Genomic DNA, 10,357 nt, shown 5'->3' on the forward strand with positions numbered 1-10,357 from the left:
TATTTATTGAGTGTGTGTAAGTCAGGCAGGAGCAGGAAGGTGTCATTTCTCTCTGCCTGGTGGGGCCTGGGGATTGAACTCAGCTCTTCAGAATTGGCTGCAAGCTCCCTCCCTCACTGACCCATCTTGCTGGCCTCCAAGGAACTTTCCCTTTGTCTCACTGACTGAGGCCATCCTCCTGCCTCAGTCTCCCCGTGTTGGAATGAGAGGCATATGCAATCACTTCTGGCATCTTTTAGTTTTAGAAGAAATTGGGGGCTGGGCTGGACTGGTCAGTCAGCACACCTCAAACTTGGGTTCTGTCTCCAACGCTATATCCACCAGGTATGGTGCATGCCTGTCACCCCCGCACCCTGGAGCTGGGGGCGGGGAGAATCGGGGGGGGGGGGTGAGGGTCAGTTCAAGGGCAGCCTGTGCTACACAGTGAGTTGGAGGCCAGCCTGGGTTACATGAGATTTGAGGCAGGAAAAACAAAGACTCTAGATGAGAGAGAGCTCTCTGTCTGCAGAGTCCTGGTGCCATCATGTCCTCACTCTTTGGAGGACACCGTCAACAGTCCTTGCTTCTACTCAGCAAAGCCAGCTGCTGTCCACGGCTTCTACTCACGTGGCCTCTGTGGCCAGGGCTTTATCTTGCCCCTCACCACAGGAAGCTGGGGGACATTTAACATGCAGGCCCTGGCTGTCCCCGCCCTCCCTCCGGGGCCTCCTGGCGCCAGCTGCCCGCTGTCCCCGTGAGAGGCTGCGGTGGTCTTGGGGGAGGGGCACAGCTCTGAGACCCCGTGGCCCACCAGGCTGGCCGAGCTCTTCCAGGCCCCGTGGGCCATCGCATCCTGGCCACTCCGGCTCCTGTGAGAGGCAGCCACTAAAGTCTCCTAGGCCCCTTGTTTCTCTGGGCTCTGAGACAAACCATGCAGGCTGCCGGGTGGCTCCTGAGGTGACTTCAAAGCAAGCGGGCCAGTGGGCAGGCTTCACTTTGTAAATATCTTGGCCGGGCCCAAGGGCTGTGTCCTGTGGGGCCTGTAACCTAATCCCTCCGGGACCACAGCCCTCCCAGTCCCCAGAGAGGGCAGTCTGGCCCAGAGTGGCCTGGCGTGGCCGGCCGCTCAGAGCACTGCCAGCCACCGGGACATCCTGGTGTGTTGTCATGCCGGTGGGAACAAGCTGTTCCGGTGCCTCTTTGTTCCGGGGCTGCTGTCCGGGTGACCACCTTGAAACTGAATAAGCGAACATGGAGGTGTCACATTGGACCCGGGCGGGGCATCCAGCTGGATAGGACCCTCAAGTCCCTCTAATTGACAAGAGGGGTGGGCTTCTCTCACCAGCCCTAGATGGTGGGGCGCCTGGTCACAGCACTGGTGACTGGGGCTTGCAGTCCGGGCAGTCCCTGGGTAGCAGCAGCAACCACCTCTCCCCGGAGCCTGCAGCTGTGTGAGCGGCTTAGGTTCCCGGGAGGGGGTTTATTTGGGGGTTGGGAGCCAGGAAGAATGAGGGGCCCCTCCACGGGGGACAGGAAGCAGGGTGGCCCCAGCTGCCTTCTCCCGTTAGCCCACCTGGCATGGTGGGTGCCATCAGTCACCACACAGGAAGTGTCCCCAACGCTTGCTCCTGTGGGTCACTGAGTCTCAGGGGTGGAGGGGGAAGGAGTCTCCCTGTGAAAGCTGCGGAGCTGGAGAGAATGGTCCAGAAAGCCTTAGCTGGGTTGCTGATGGCAGCTGTGGCGTGAACTCTGACATGGGGTCGCACATAGTCCAGGTTGGCTGGCAATCCATATGTAGCTGGGAATGACCTTAAACCTCTCAGTCTTCCCAGTACCGGGACAACAGGCGTGTGCCACCATGCCAAAGGCCTTGGTGATCTCTGTTTAGAGGTAGATACTCAATCCACGGGAACTTGGCCCAGAGTGGCTGCTCTGCCAAGACCTTAGAGACGTCTCTGTTCCCTTCAGACTGGGTCTCATATAGCCCAGGCTAGCCCGGAGCTTGCTACGCACCCCGCTATGAAGCTGAGGATGGCTTTGAACTCCTGTTCCTCCATCTCCTGAGTGCTGGGGTGACAGATGTGTGCCATCACACCGGGATTACAGGGTATCCAGTATAGAGCCTCGGGCATTGCACATGCCAGGCTAGCCCTAGGCCTAACAGACAAGCAACTCACTTAGAGTTACAATAGGCTTTTAATATTTAAAGTTCCGGCATTCAAACCCGTGGATCCTCGTTTGGTGACTCATCCGTCTGGGGGCAGTTGGCCTGGTCTTCCCTGGTGCTGGTGATGATGATGGGGAGCCGGGCTTTGACAGTTGACAAGGACCAGGGGAGGTGGACAGTCACTACAAGCTCATAGCTGGTCTGCATGAGCTCATTCTCCTGGGAGCCATTGCTCACGGACAACACCAGGGGCAAGGTGAAGGCACTGACCACCGTGGTGCTGTTGAAGGCCGGGATGCGGGCGTTGGCCACCTGCCGGAGCAGCTCACTGCTGTCTGCCCTCCGGCGCCGCTCGGCGTTGGGCGTGAAGCCCTCGTACTGCACGTGGGCGTAGAGGGCGAACACCACCGTCTTGATGTACTTGCCCGTGTTGTTGCGGATCTCCGACGTGAAGGTCACCTTCTCGCCCGGCACGAAGGTGTTCTTGGCCATCTGTACCTGCAGCTTTACCCAGCCCTGGCTACAGCAGCTGTAGGATACCTTCTTCTCGGCTTCCACCAACAGGGGGTTCTAGAAGGGGAGAGGGTGACCCGCTGAGCACCCATCGTCGCAGCTCCTGCAGGCTGGGGGGGACTGGGGGGGACTTGGGACCCGGACTTCTGTCTCCTGGACTTGTGTCTCCAGCCCTAGGGACCTTGGAGCACCAGGAGGCTCAGATTGGAGGATGGTTGGTTCAAAGCCAGCCTGGGCTACAGAAGGGATAGCCTGGGCTATAGAATGAGACTATTTTAAAAAGCACAGGGCAGAGCTAGGTGTGGTGGGGCACGCCTGGAATCCCAGTACTCAGGAGGCAGAGGCAGGTGGATCTCTTGTGAGTTCGAGGCCAGCATGGTCTACAAAGTGAGTTCCAGGACAGCCAGGGCTACACAGAGAAACCCTGTCTGTCTCAAAAGAAACAAGAATGCTTCTTGGAGTATTTAAGAGGTTTGCTCATTGAGTTTGTACACTTTGAAAGCAGGATGTCTCAGCTCCCTTGAATCCGTAGGCATTTCTGAGTTGACACCCGGCTTTAGTCCCTTATCCCGTGCATTTGTACAATGATTTCCTGTCTAAATTTCCTGTTTTGATTTCTATTACCACTATTATGATCATGGTATCACTGGGTAGCCTCTAACAGACCGCCATCCTCCTGTCTAAATTTACTGGTTTTTTTTTCTTTCTTTCTTTCTTTCTTTCTTTCTTTCTTTCTTTCTTTCTTTCTTTCTTTCTTTCTTTCTTTCTTCCTTCCTTCCTTCCTTCCTTCCTTCCTTCCTTCCTTCCTTCCTTCCTTCCTTCCTTTCTCTCTCTCTCTCTCTCTCTCTCTCTCTCTCTCTCTCTCTCTCTTTCTTTCTTTCTTTCTTTCTTTTTTTGTTTTGTTTTGTTTTTTGAGACAAGGTTTCTCTGTGTAGTTTTGGTGCCTGTCCTGGATCTCACTCTGTAGACCAGGCTGGCCTCAAACTCACAGAGATCTGCCTGCCTCTGCCTCTGCCTCCCGAGTGCTGGGATTAAAGGTGTGCGCCACTACCGCCCGGCATACTGTTTTTATTTCTGTTACCACTATTGTGATCATGGCCTCACTGGGTAGCCTCTAGCACACCGCCATCCTCCTAAGTCTTTCAAGTGCCAGGATGACAGGGGTCCACTGCCACACGCAGTTTGTGCTAAATCGATTTTTGCAACTTTCTCAGAGGTCACAACCCTTGATTTGAACGATAAAAGCCATGGCGTGGGGCCGCGGCTCATGCCCCTGGGACGGTTCAATGGGCAAAAGCGCCTGCCTGAGTTCAGTTCCGGGACCCGCACAGTGGAGGGAAAGGACTGACCCCCACAGGTGTCCTCTGACGCCCATCCATTCGCTATGGAGCCCTCCACCAAGGTAAAGAAATGCAAAGAGAGGAAGAAAAAAATAAAGTACAGTCAGCGTCACAAGCTGTCCTCTTGGGGTCCAGGGTCTAGCCAACCTTTGACCTTCTGACATCATCTTCCACTCTCAACTTCTGACCCCTGCATCTCTCCAGCCTTCTCAACAAGGGTCCATATCTCTCTGCCAGCTACGTCAAGGCCGAGAGAACCCCTTTGAGCCCCTCCCATATGGTGAAAACTTCAACTTCCCAGGCGCAAGAGGGCCTCTGCAGGCATGAGGAGCCCACTGCCATATGTGAGGACAAAGTTGGGGGGTTCACACACGGGCTTCCTCACCACACCTTCCCACTGGGCTCTGTGCACCCCAGGGCCTTTGCACAGGCTGTGCTCTCCACTTGCTGCTCCCTCACGGTTCTCCATGAGTCACCTTGGTTCTCATGCAGACCCCAGAGAGGGTGCACGACCCACCAAGGGCACCCGGGGGGCAGGTGCTCAGGTCCTGAGCGCCCCCAGCATCTCCCCTGTGGTTGGCTGGATCACAAGCTTCCTTTGCTGTGGAGGTGACAGCCTCTATGTGGGGGCTGTGTCACTGGCCTAAGCCAGGCCCAAGTTTCTAGAACTCTCTCTCTCTCTGTCAGGAGGTCCCCCATAGTGTCACTTGGGCCATGAATGCTGAAGCCTGGGCATGCTGAAGGTTCTCTCAGGGACACTGAGGAAGGACGGATCATTCTCTGTGAGTGTCCTGGGCCCTGTGGGGTGTCGGGCCTCCCTGGCTCTGCACACTCCATGCCGGGAGCTTCTCCAGTGCGGTGGCGGTCACTTTCGCCCAGACTTTTCTTTCAAATGCCCTCATTTGGCTTTGGGGAGGTTTGGGAGTGCTGGGGGGGGGGCTCCATTATGAACCGCAGGCCTGGAGTGGCCCCCAACGGCCACTCATCTGCAAGATGTCCCAGGGCCAAATATCCCAGGGCGTAAAATCGCAAAGTCGAGAGCCACTGCACCTGCTAGGCTCTTGCTTTGGTTTCTGAGTTACCTTTTTTAATTACATTTTTTTAATTTTTTTTTTTTCTGAGACAGGGTTTCTCTGTGTAGTTTTGGTGCCTGTCCTGGGTCTCACTCTGTAGCCCAGGCTGGCCTCAAATTCACAGAGATCCGCCTCGCTCTGCCTCCCGAGTGCTGGGATTAAAGGGGTGCGCCACTACCGCCCGGCTTATTAAAGTTTCTGATCAGTTAGTGTGTGTGTGTGTGTGTGTGTGTGTGTGTGTGTGTGTGTGTGTGTGTGTAAGGTGGTAGGGGAGAGCAGCCCAGGCTTCACCATGCATGGGGAGGTCAGAGGCATCTTGCAGGAGTTGGTTCTCTCCTTCTCTCTGCAAATGGGCCCTGGGATTCAAACTTAGGTCACCACGCTTGGCAATAATCACCTCTACTTACCAAGCCCTGTTCCTGTCCTGCCTGCAACCCCAGCACCCTGTTGTGAAATCACCCAGGAACCTGGGTCAGCAGCAGCCCTACCCTTCCCGCTCCCGTCTCCTGAGTACCTGGATTAGGTTCCGCTGGCGGAATTCAGAAATCCCTTGGACCAGCAAGTACAGCTTCTTCTTGGCCAGGATATGCTCCCGGCCCATGCACAGGGCCTGCACGAAGTAGGAGACGTGGCCAATCTTGCTGTTGAAGGTGGACGGGAGCCTGGGAGGTAAGTTGAAATGGAAGTCAAAGGTGTGGCTGCCTGCCCTTAACCAATTATCTGTAAGCAAAACACACCGAGGCCGTGTATGAGAACCTTCCAGAACCTTGTCTGGTGGGGGAACTGGGGCTAGGGCCTAACCACTGAGCCATACCCCCATCTTTGTTGAGGGACAGCTGAGAACGCTGGGCCCTCCTACCCTACCCTGCCTACTTTTCTGTGAACTTGTTTTTTCTTTTCTGCCTGCTTTCTCTCTCTCTCTCTCTCTCTCTCTCTCTCTCTCTCTCTCTCTCTCTCTCTCTCTCTCTCTCTCATTACTTTTCTTTTTGGTTTTTCAAGACAGGCTGGCCTTGAACTCAGAGATCCACCTGCCTCTCCTGCCTCTGCCTCCGAAGTGCTGGGGTTAAAGGTGAGCGCCATCACTGCCGTGTGGCTATTACATTTTCATTTACTTGTTTGTGTGTGGCGAGCATGTTTGTCTCCAGGCTTGGCAACAAGTGCCCTTATCTGATGGACCCTCTCTAAGCCCCCCCCTTTTTTTTTAAAGATAGGGTCTCTCTATGTAGACCAGGCTGGCCTCAAACTCAGAGATCCTCCTGCCTCAGCCTCCTGAGGGCTGGGATTAAAGGCGTGTGCCACCGCTGTCCACCTCCAAAGCTGCTATTGCCTCCCTTCCGGAGCAATTTCCGAGACATCAGGACCATTATCTGTTGTATTCAGAGTAGTAGGTTCAACACTTAGCACACATTTGGAAAACAGTCCATGCTCAGTAAAACCCTAAGTAGCTGAATGAGACACAAGGTATTGTGTTGCGTCTTTCAGGATGAGCTTTAGCTGGCCTGGAGGTCACTTCGTAGGATGACCTGCACTCCTGACCCTCCTGCCTCCCTCTCCAGCGCCAAGGTGACCAGTGTGAACCACCACCCCTGGGTAATGTGGTGCTGGGGATGGAACCCAGAGCTCTGTGCCATAGGCTGGCTCAAAACCTTCAGCAATCCTCCTGCCTCAGCCTCCAGAGTGCTACTGTACCCAGTTGAGTGTTAGCTCTTTCAGTGAAGAAAACACCCCCAACACTTGGCATGATGGTGCAGAGTAAAACCCTTTCTTAAAAACAAAGGAAGGTGCTGGAAATGGCGCTTAGAGCACTGGCTGCTCTTTTTTGCTTGTTTGTTTTTTCGAAACAGGGTTTCTCTGTGTAGCTTTGGCACCTATCCTGGATCTCACTCTGTAGCCCAGGCTGGCCTCGAACTCAGAGAACTGCCTGCCTCTGCCTCCGGCGTGCTGGTATCAAAGGCGTGCGCCACCACTGCCTGGCACACTGGCTGTTCTTGCAGAGGACTCAAGTTGGATTCCCAGTGCCCACTTGGCAGCTCACACCAGTTGTAACTCCAGTTCCTGGGATCTGATGCTCTCTTCGGACCTCCTTGGGCACCAGTATATACATGGTGCACAGATACACAAACAAAATATTCATGCATATAACAACTAAATATAAAAAGTATTAAAAACAAACCCAGGGCACGATAGAGTACACTTCAACCCCAGCACTTGGGAGGCAGAAGCAGGAGGATTGCTGAAAGATTGAGGTTCTCTCTAAGTCTGAGGCCAGCATGGTCTACAGAACAAGTTCCAGGACAGTCAGGGCTACATAATGAGATCCTGTCTCAAAAAAGACAAAACTAAACTAAACCTCAAACTTAGAAACCCTGTGAACACCCGCAACAACCCAATAACACGGTTTGGGAAGGAACCAGAGTTCCCAGTGATGATGTAAGCCCCCCTCCTGAGGCCTTCCAACTGCCAGGTTCCACCCACAGAACACTCTAAGTGCCCTACAGAGTAAAAAGCCCAAGTTCTGGACTTGAAATCCAACCAATCCCCATCCTAAAAAGCTCCGTCCCCCCACCCCAAGAAACTTGATATAAATCCTGCCTTCTGTTCAGTTCCCTGCTATTTCTTGCCTGAGCAGAGGCAGCCACCTTCCTGGATTTTCCCCTCCCAGTAAATCTCTTGTGTGAGGTTTGTTGTGCAGTGTGACTTTGTGGTATTTCTTGGGTCCCGACTTCCAGGATACCTTTCCATCTGAACTATAATGCTTGCATATGTCAGAGCCGGGTTGGCAGGGCTGACAATCTTTGTCCTGAGTTCTCTGTCCTCCCCTCCTCCCATGTGACCTTCAGGACCTCTTTCTGGATCTTCTGGAGTCTCAGCACCAGAGGGAGATGTTCATGAATTCTAACAAGAATGGTCTCTTCGAGGGCCCCTCACAGCCATTTGTGGGACTGAATATAATACCTCCCAGGAGTTCATTTGGGATGTCTCTGTCCTGTGTGATTCCTGAGTCTTCATATCTTCACACTGGTCAGTATTTAACATAACTTCCCTCTGCCTATCTCTAATCCATGATACTCCCAAGGACTGTTGATTGACTAGCAGATGTGTTTGCCTTCCAGCCCCAGGCTGCTTTCTTACCTTTTATTGGGAATGTCTTTGTTTTATGTACGTAATCTGCCTTATTATTGCAAATAACATCTCTGCTATAATCGCGGTTCTGTCCAATTTCTTCGTTCCACTCAACGTAACCCCTACCCACGAGCTCCACCTTCACAACAGGGTCCACGAGGGTGCTGTTGAGGATGAGGACCACCTGCCCATCTATGTTCGAACCGGCCAGGTAGACTGCATCTTGGGGCAGCACCACCTCGATGGACTTCACCACAGTCATGGGAGGTTGGGCGGGGGGAGACACATCCTTTCCCTCCCCCGAGTACCACCCAGGTCCCCCTGGGCTACTCAGCTGTGATGACCTCTGTGATATCACTACACCCAGAGTTCCGGGAAGGGAGACAGGTTCTCTGATAGCCCAGGTTGGCCTTGAGCTCTTTTGGTATCCAAGGATGACTTTGAATTCCTGGTCCTCCCTCATCTCTGGGACCATCACACCCCAGTCCTGACCCTTGCTCCCTAGGACATCATAGAAAACCAAGACCCTCCAGTCTGGGCCTGGGACTCCAGGCCTGTCCCCACATCAACTTAGGAGGCTGAGGCAGGAAGCTCAAAACAGTTCAAGGCTAGCTTGGGCAACTTTGTGTGAAGTTTGGAATAAAATAAACCAGAAGGCTTGGGGGCTTATGCTTTTAATCCCAGCACTTGTGAGGCAGGAGGATGGCCAAGTTTGGGGTCATCCTGGGGCTTGTAGTGAGTTTCTGGACACTGAAGTCTGAGCTCTGAGCTAGACGTCCTGATGCTCTGTGGGACTGTTCCTTGTCTGTGGTCTGTCTTGACTTGCCTTGTGTGATTGCTTTTGTGGACAGTGACATCATGTCTCCCTGCTTTTTTTTTTTAATGAAAATTTAAATTTTTTTTTATTTGTAAGTGCGTGGGCACATACATGTGAAGGTTGTAACTCATGGAAGTCAGTTTTCTTCCCCTATCTGTGTTCAGGATTGAACTCATCTCCTCAGTCTTGACAGCAGTCACCTCCGCCGGCTGAAGCTACCTTGTATGCCCTGATTTTTAATGTTAAAATGTTATTTTATTGTTTGTATTTTTGAGACAAGGTCTCATGTAGTCCATGCTGGCCTGGAATTTGCCATGTAACTGAAGATGACTCTGAACTCCTGGTCCTTCTGCCCCTACTGTCCAAGTGCTGGGGTACCAGGTGTGTGCCACCAGGCTATTCAATCTGGGAAATCCTTTGCCACACTTGTAGAGCCTACCTCACTGTGGAAGGCCCTTTTCTCCCAGACCTTGGAGATGAGGGCCTGGATACCGTTGGAGGTCACAGGGAGATACTTGAAACATTTTTGGAGGGACAACCTTGTAAGAGCTCCCCAAAATGAGGGTAGTGTACCACTGTTAGCCCAGAACTAGGAAGGTGGAGGTTGGAGTTAAAATCATCTTTGGCCACAAAGCAAGTTGGGGCTAGCCTGGGCTATGTGGGACCTGTTTCTAAAAACAAAAACAGTTAAACAAAAAATTGGAAGTTTTCTGCTTAAGGACCTCCAAGGTAGAAAAGTCAGAGGCCAAAGTCCTTCCTGTGGCCTCTGAGGTCTTACCTGTCCTTTGTCCCAGCCCAGGGGCCTCCTCTGCCCCCCCCCCCAGCCTCCTCCACTCCCTTATGTGTCCTTGGCGTTCCCCAGCCGGAAGTGCCTCTGTCCCAGCCCCCAAGTGGCCGCTGGTCACTTCCGACCTCATGGCTTGTGGTTGTACCTGGAATTGTCCTCTAGACATGAATTTTTCTCTTGCTTGGTTCCTTAACCAGAATTTGCTTTACTAAAGACCCCAAATGCCGGAGGGGAGGGTGTGCCTCCCATGCAGTTGGGCCCTGCAGCTCTGGTCTCTCCGGTCATCAGTTACTGCAGATGCCCAGAGCCGAGTGCCCGCCAAGAATGGTCAGAATGGAGCGGACCGGGGCGGAGGGGGCAGGGAGGCGCTGCCCGCCTGGACAACTCGCAGAAGGCGGGAAAAAAATCAGGCGGGAAAAGAAGCCCTGCGGGTGGGTAGCATGGGGGAGGCACTAGCAGCGCCCTGATGTTACTCAATGCGCTCAGTGCGTCTGGGGGTGCTCAGGATATGGGGTGCAGGATGTCTGGAGGAGAGGCACCCCTCAAGTTCCCCTGGGG

General features: G+C 53.4%; 1 protein-coding gene across 1 annotated transcript; it reads right to left on the reverse strand.

Annotated features, from left to right (window-relative positions):
- Nucleotides 1–2,156: 2,156 nt before the first annotated feature.
- Arrdc5 (arrestin domain containing 5) lies at nucleotides 2,157–8,546 on the reverse strand. The gene is made up of 3 exons (XM_006982251.4): nucleotides 8,205–8,546; nucleotides 5,587–5,792; nucleotides 2,157–2,716 (listed from the first exon to the last, which is right to left on the reverse strand). The coding sequence occupies exons 1-3, from the start codon at nucleotides 8,455–8,457 to the stop codon at nucleotides 2,198–2,200; spliced, it is 978 nt and encodes a 325-aa protein (XP_006982313.4). The 5' UTR covers nucleotides 8,458–8,546; the 3' UTR covers nucleotides 2,157–2,197.
- Nucleotides 8,547–10,357: the final 1,811 nt, after the last annotated feature.

This window comes from Peromyscus maniculatus, chromosome 22 (genome assembly GCF_049852395.1).
Source record: "Peromyscus maniculatus bairdii isolate BWxNUB_F1_BW_parent chromosome 22, HU_Pman_BW_mat_3.1, whole genome shotgun sequence".
Lineage (NCBI taxonomy): Eukaryota > Metazoa > Chordata > Mammalia > Rodentia > Cricetidae > Peromyscus > Peromyscus maniculatus.

Bases quoted from the DNA above. Each gene is read 5' to 3' on its own strand.
- Arrdc5 (XM_006982251.4), bottom strand. From the start codon at position 8,457: ATGACTGTGGTGAAGTCCATCGAGGTGGTGCTGCCCCAAGATGCAGTC. The intron at 5,793-8,204 runs GTAAGAAAGCAG...TTTTGCTTACAG, and splicing joins AAAGACATTCCCAATAAAAG to ATAATTGGTTAAGGGCAGGC. The intron at 2,717-5,586 runs GTACTCAGGAGA...CTCCCCTTCTAG, and splicing joins GCCAGCGGAACCTAATCCAG to AACCCCCTGTTGGTGGAAGC.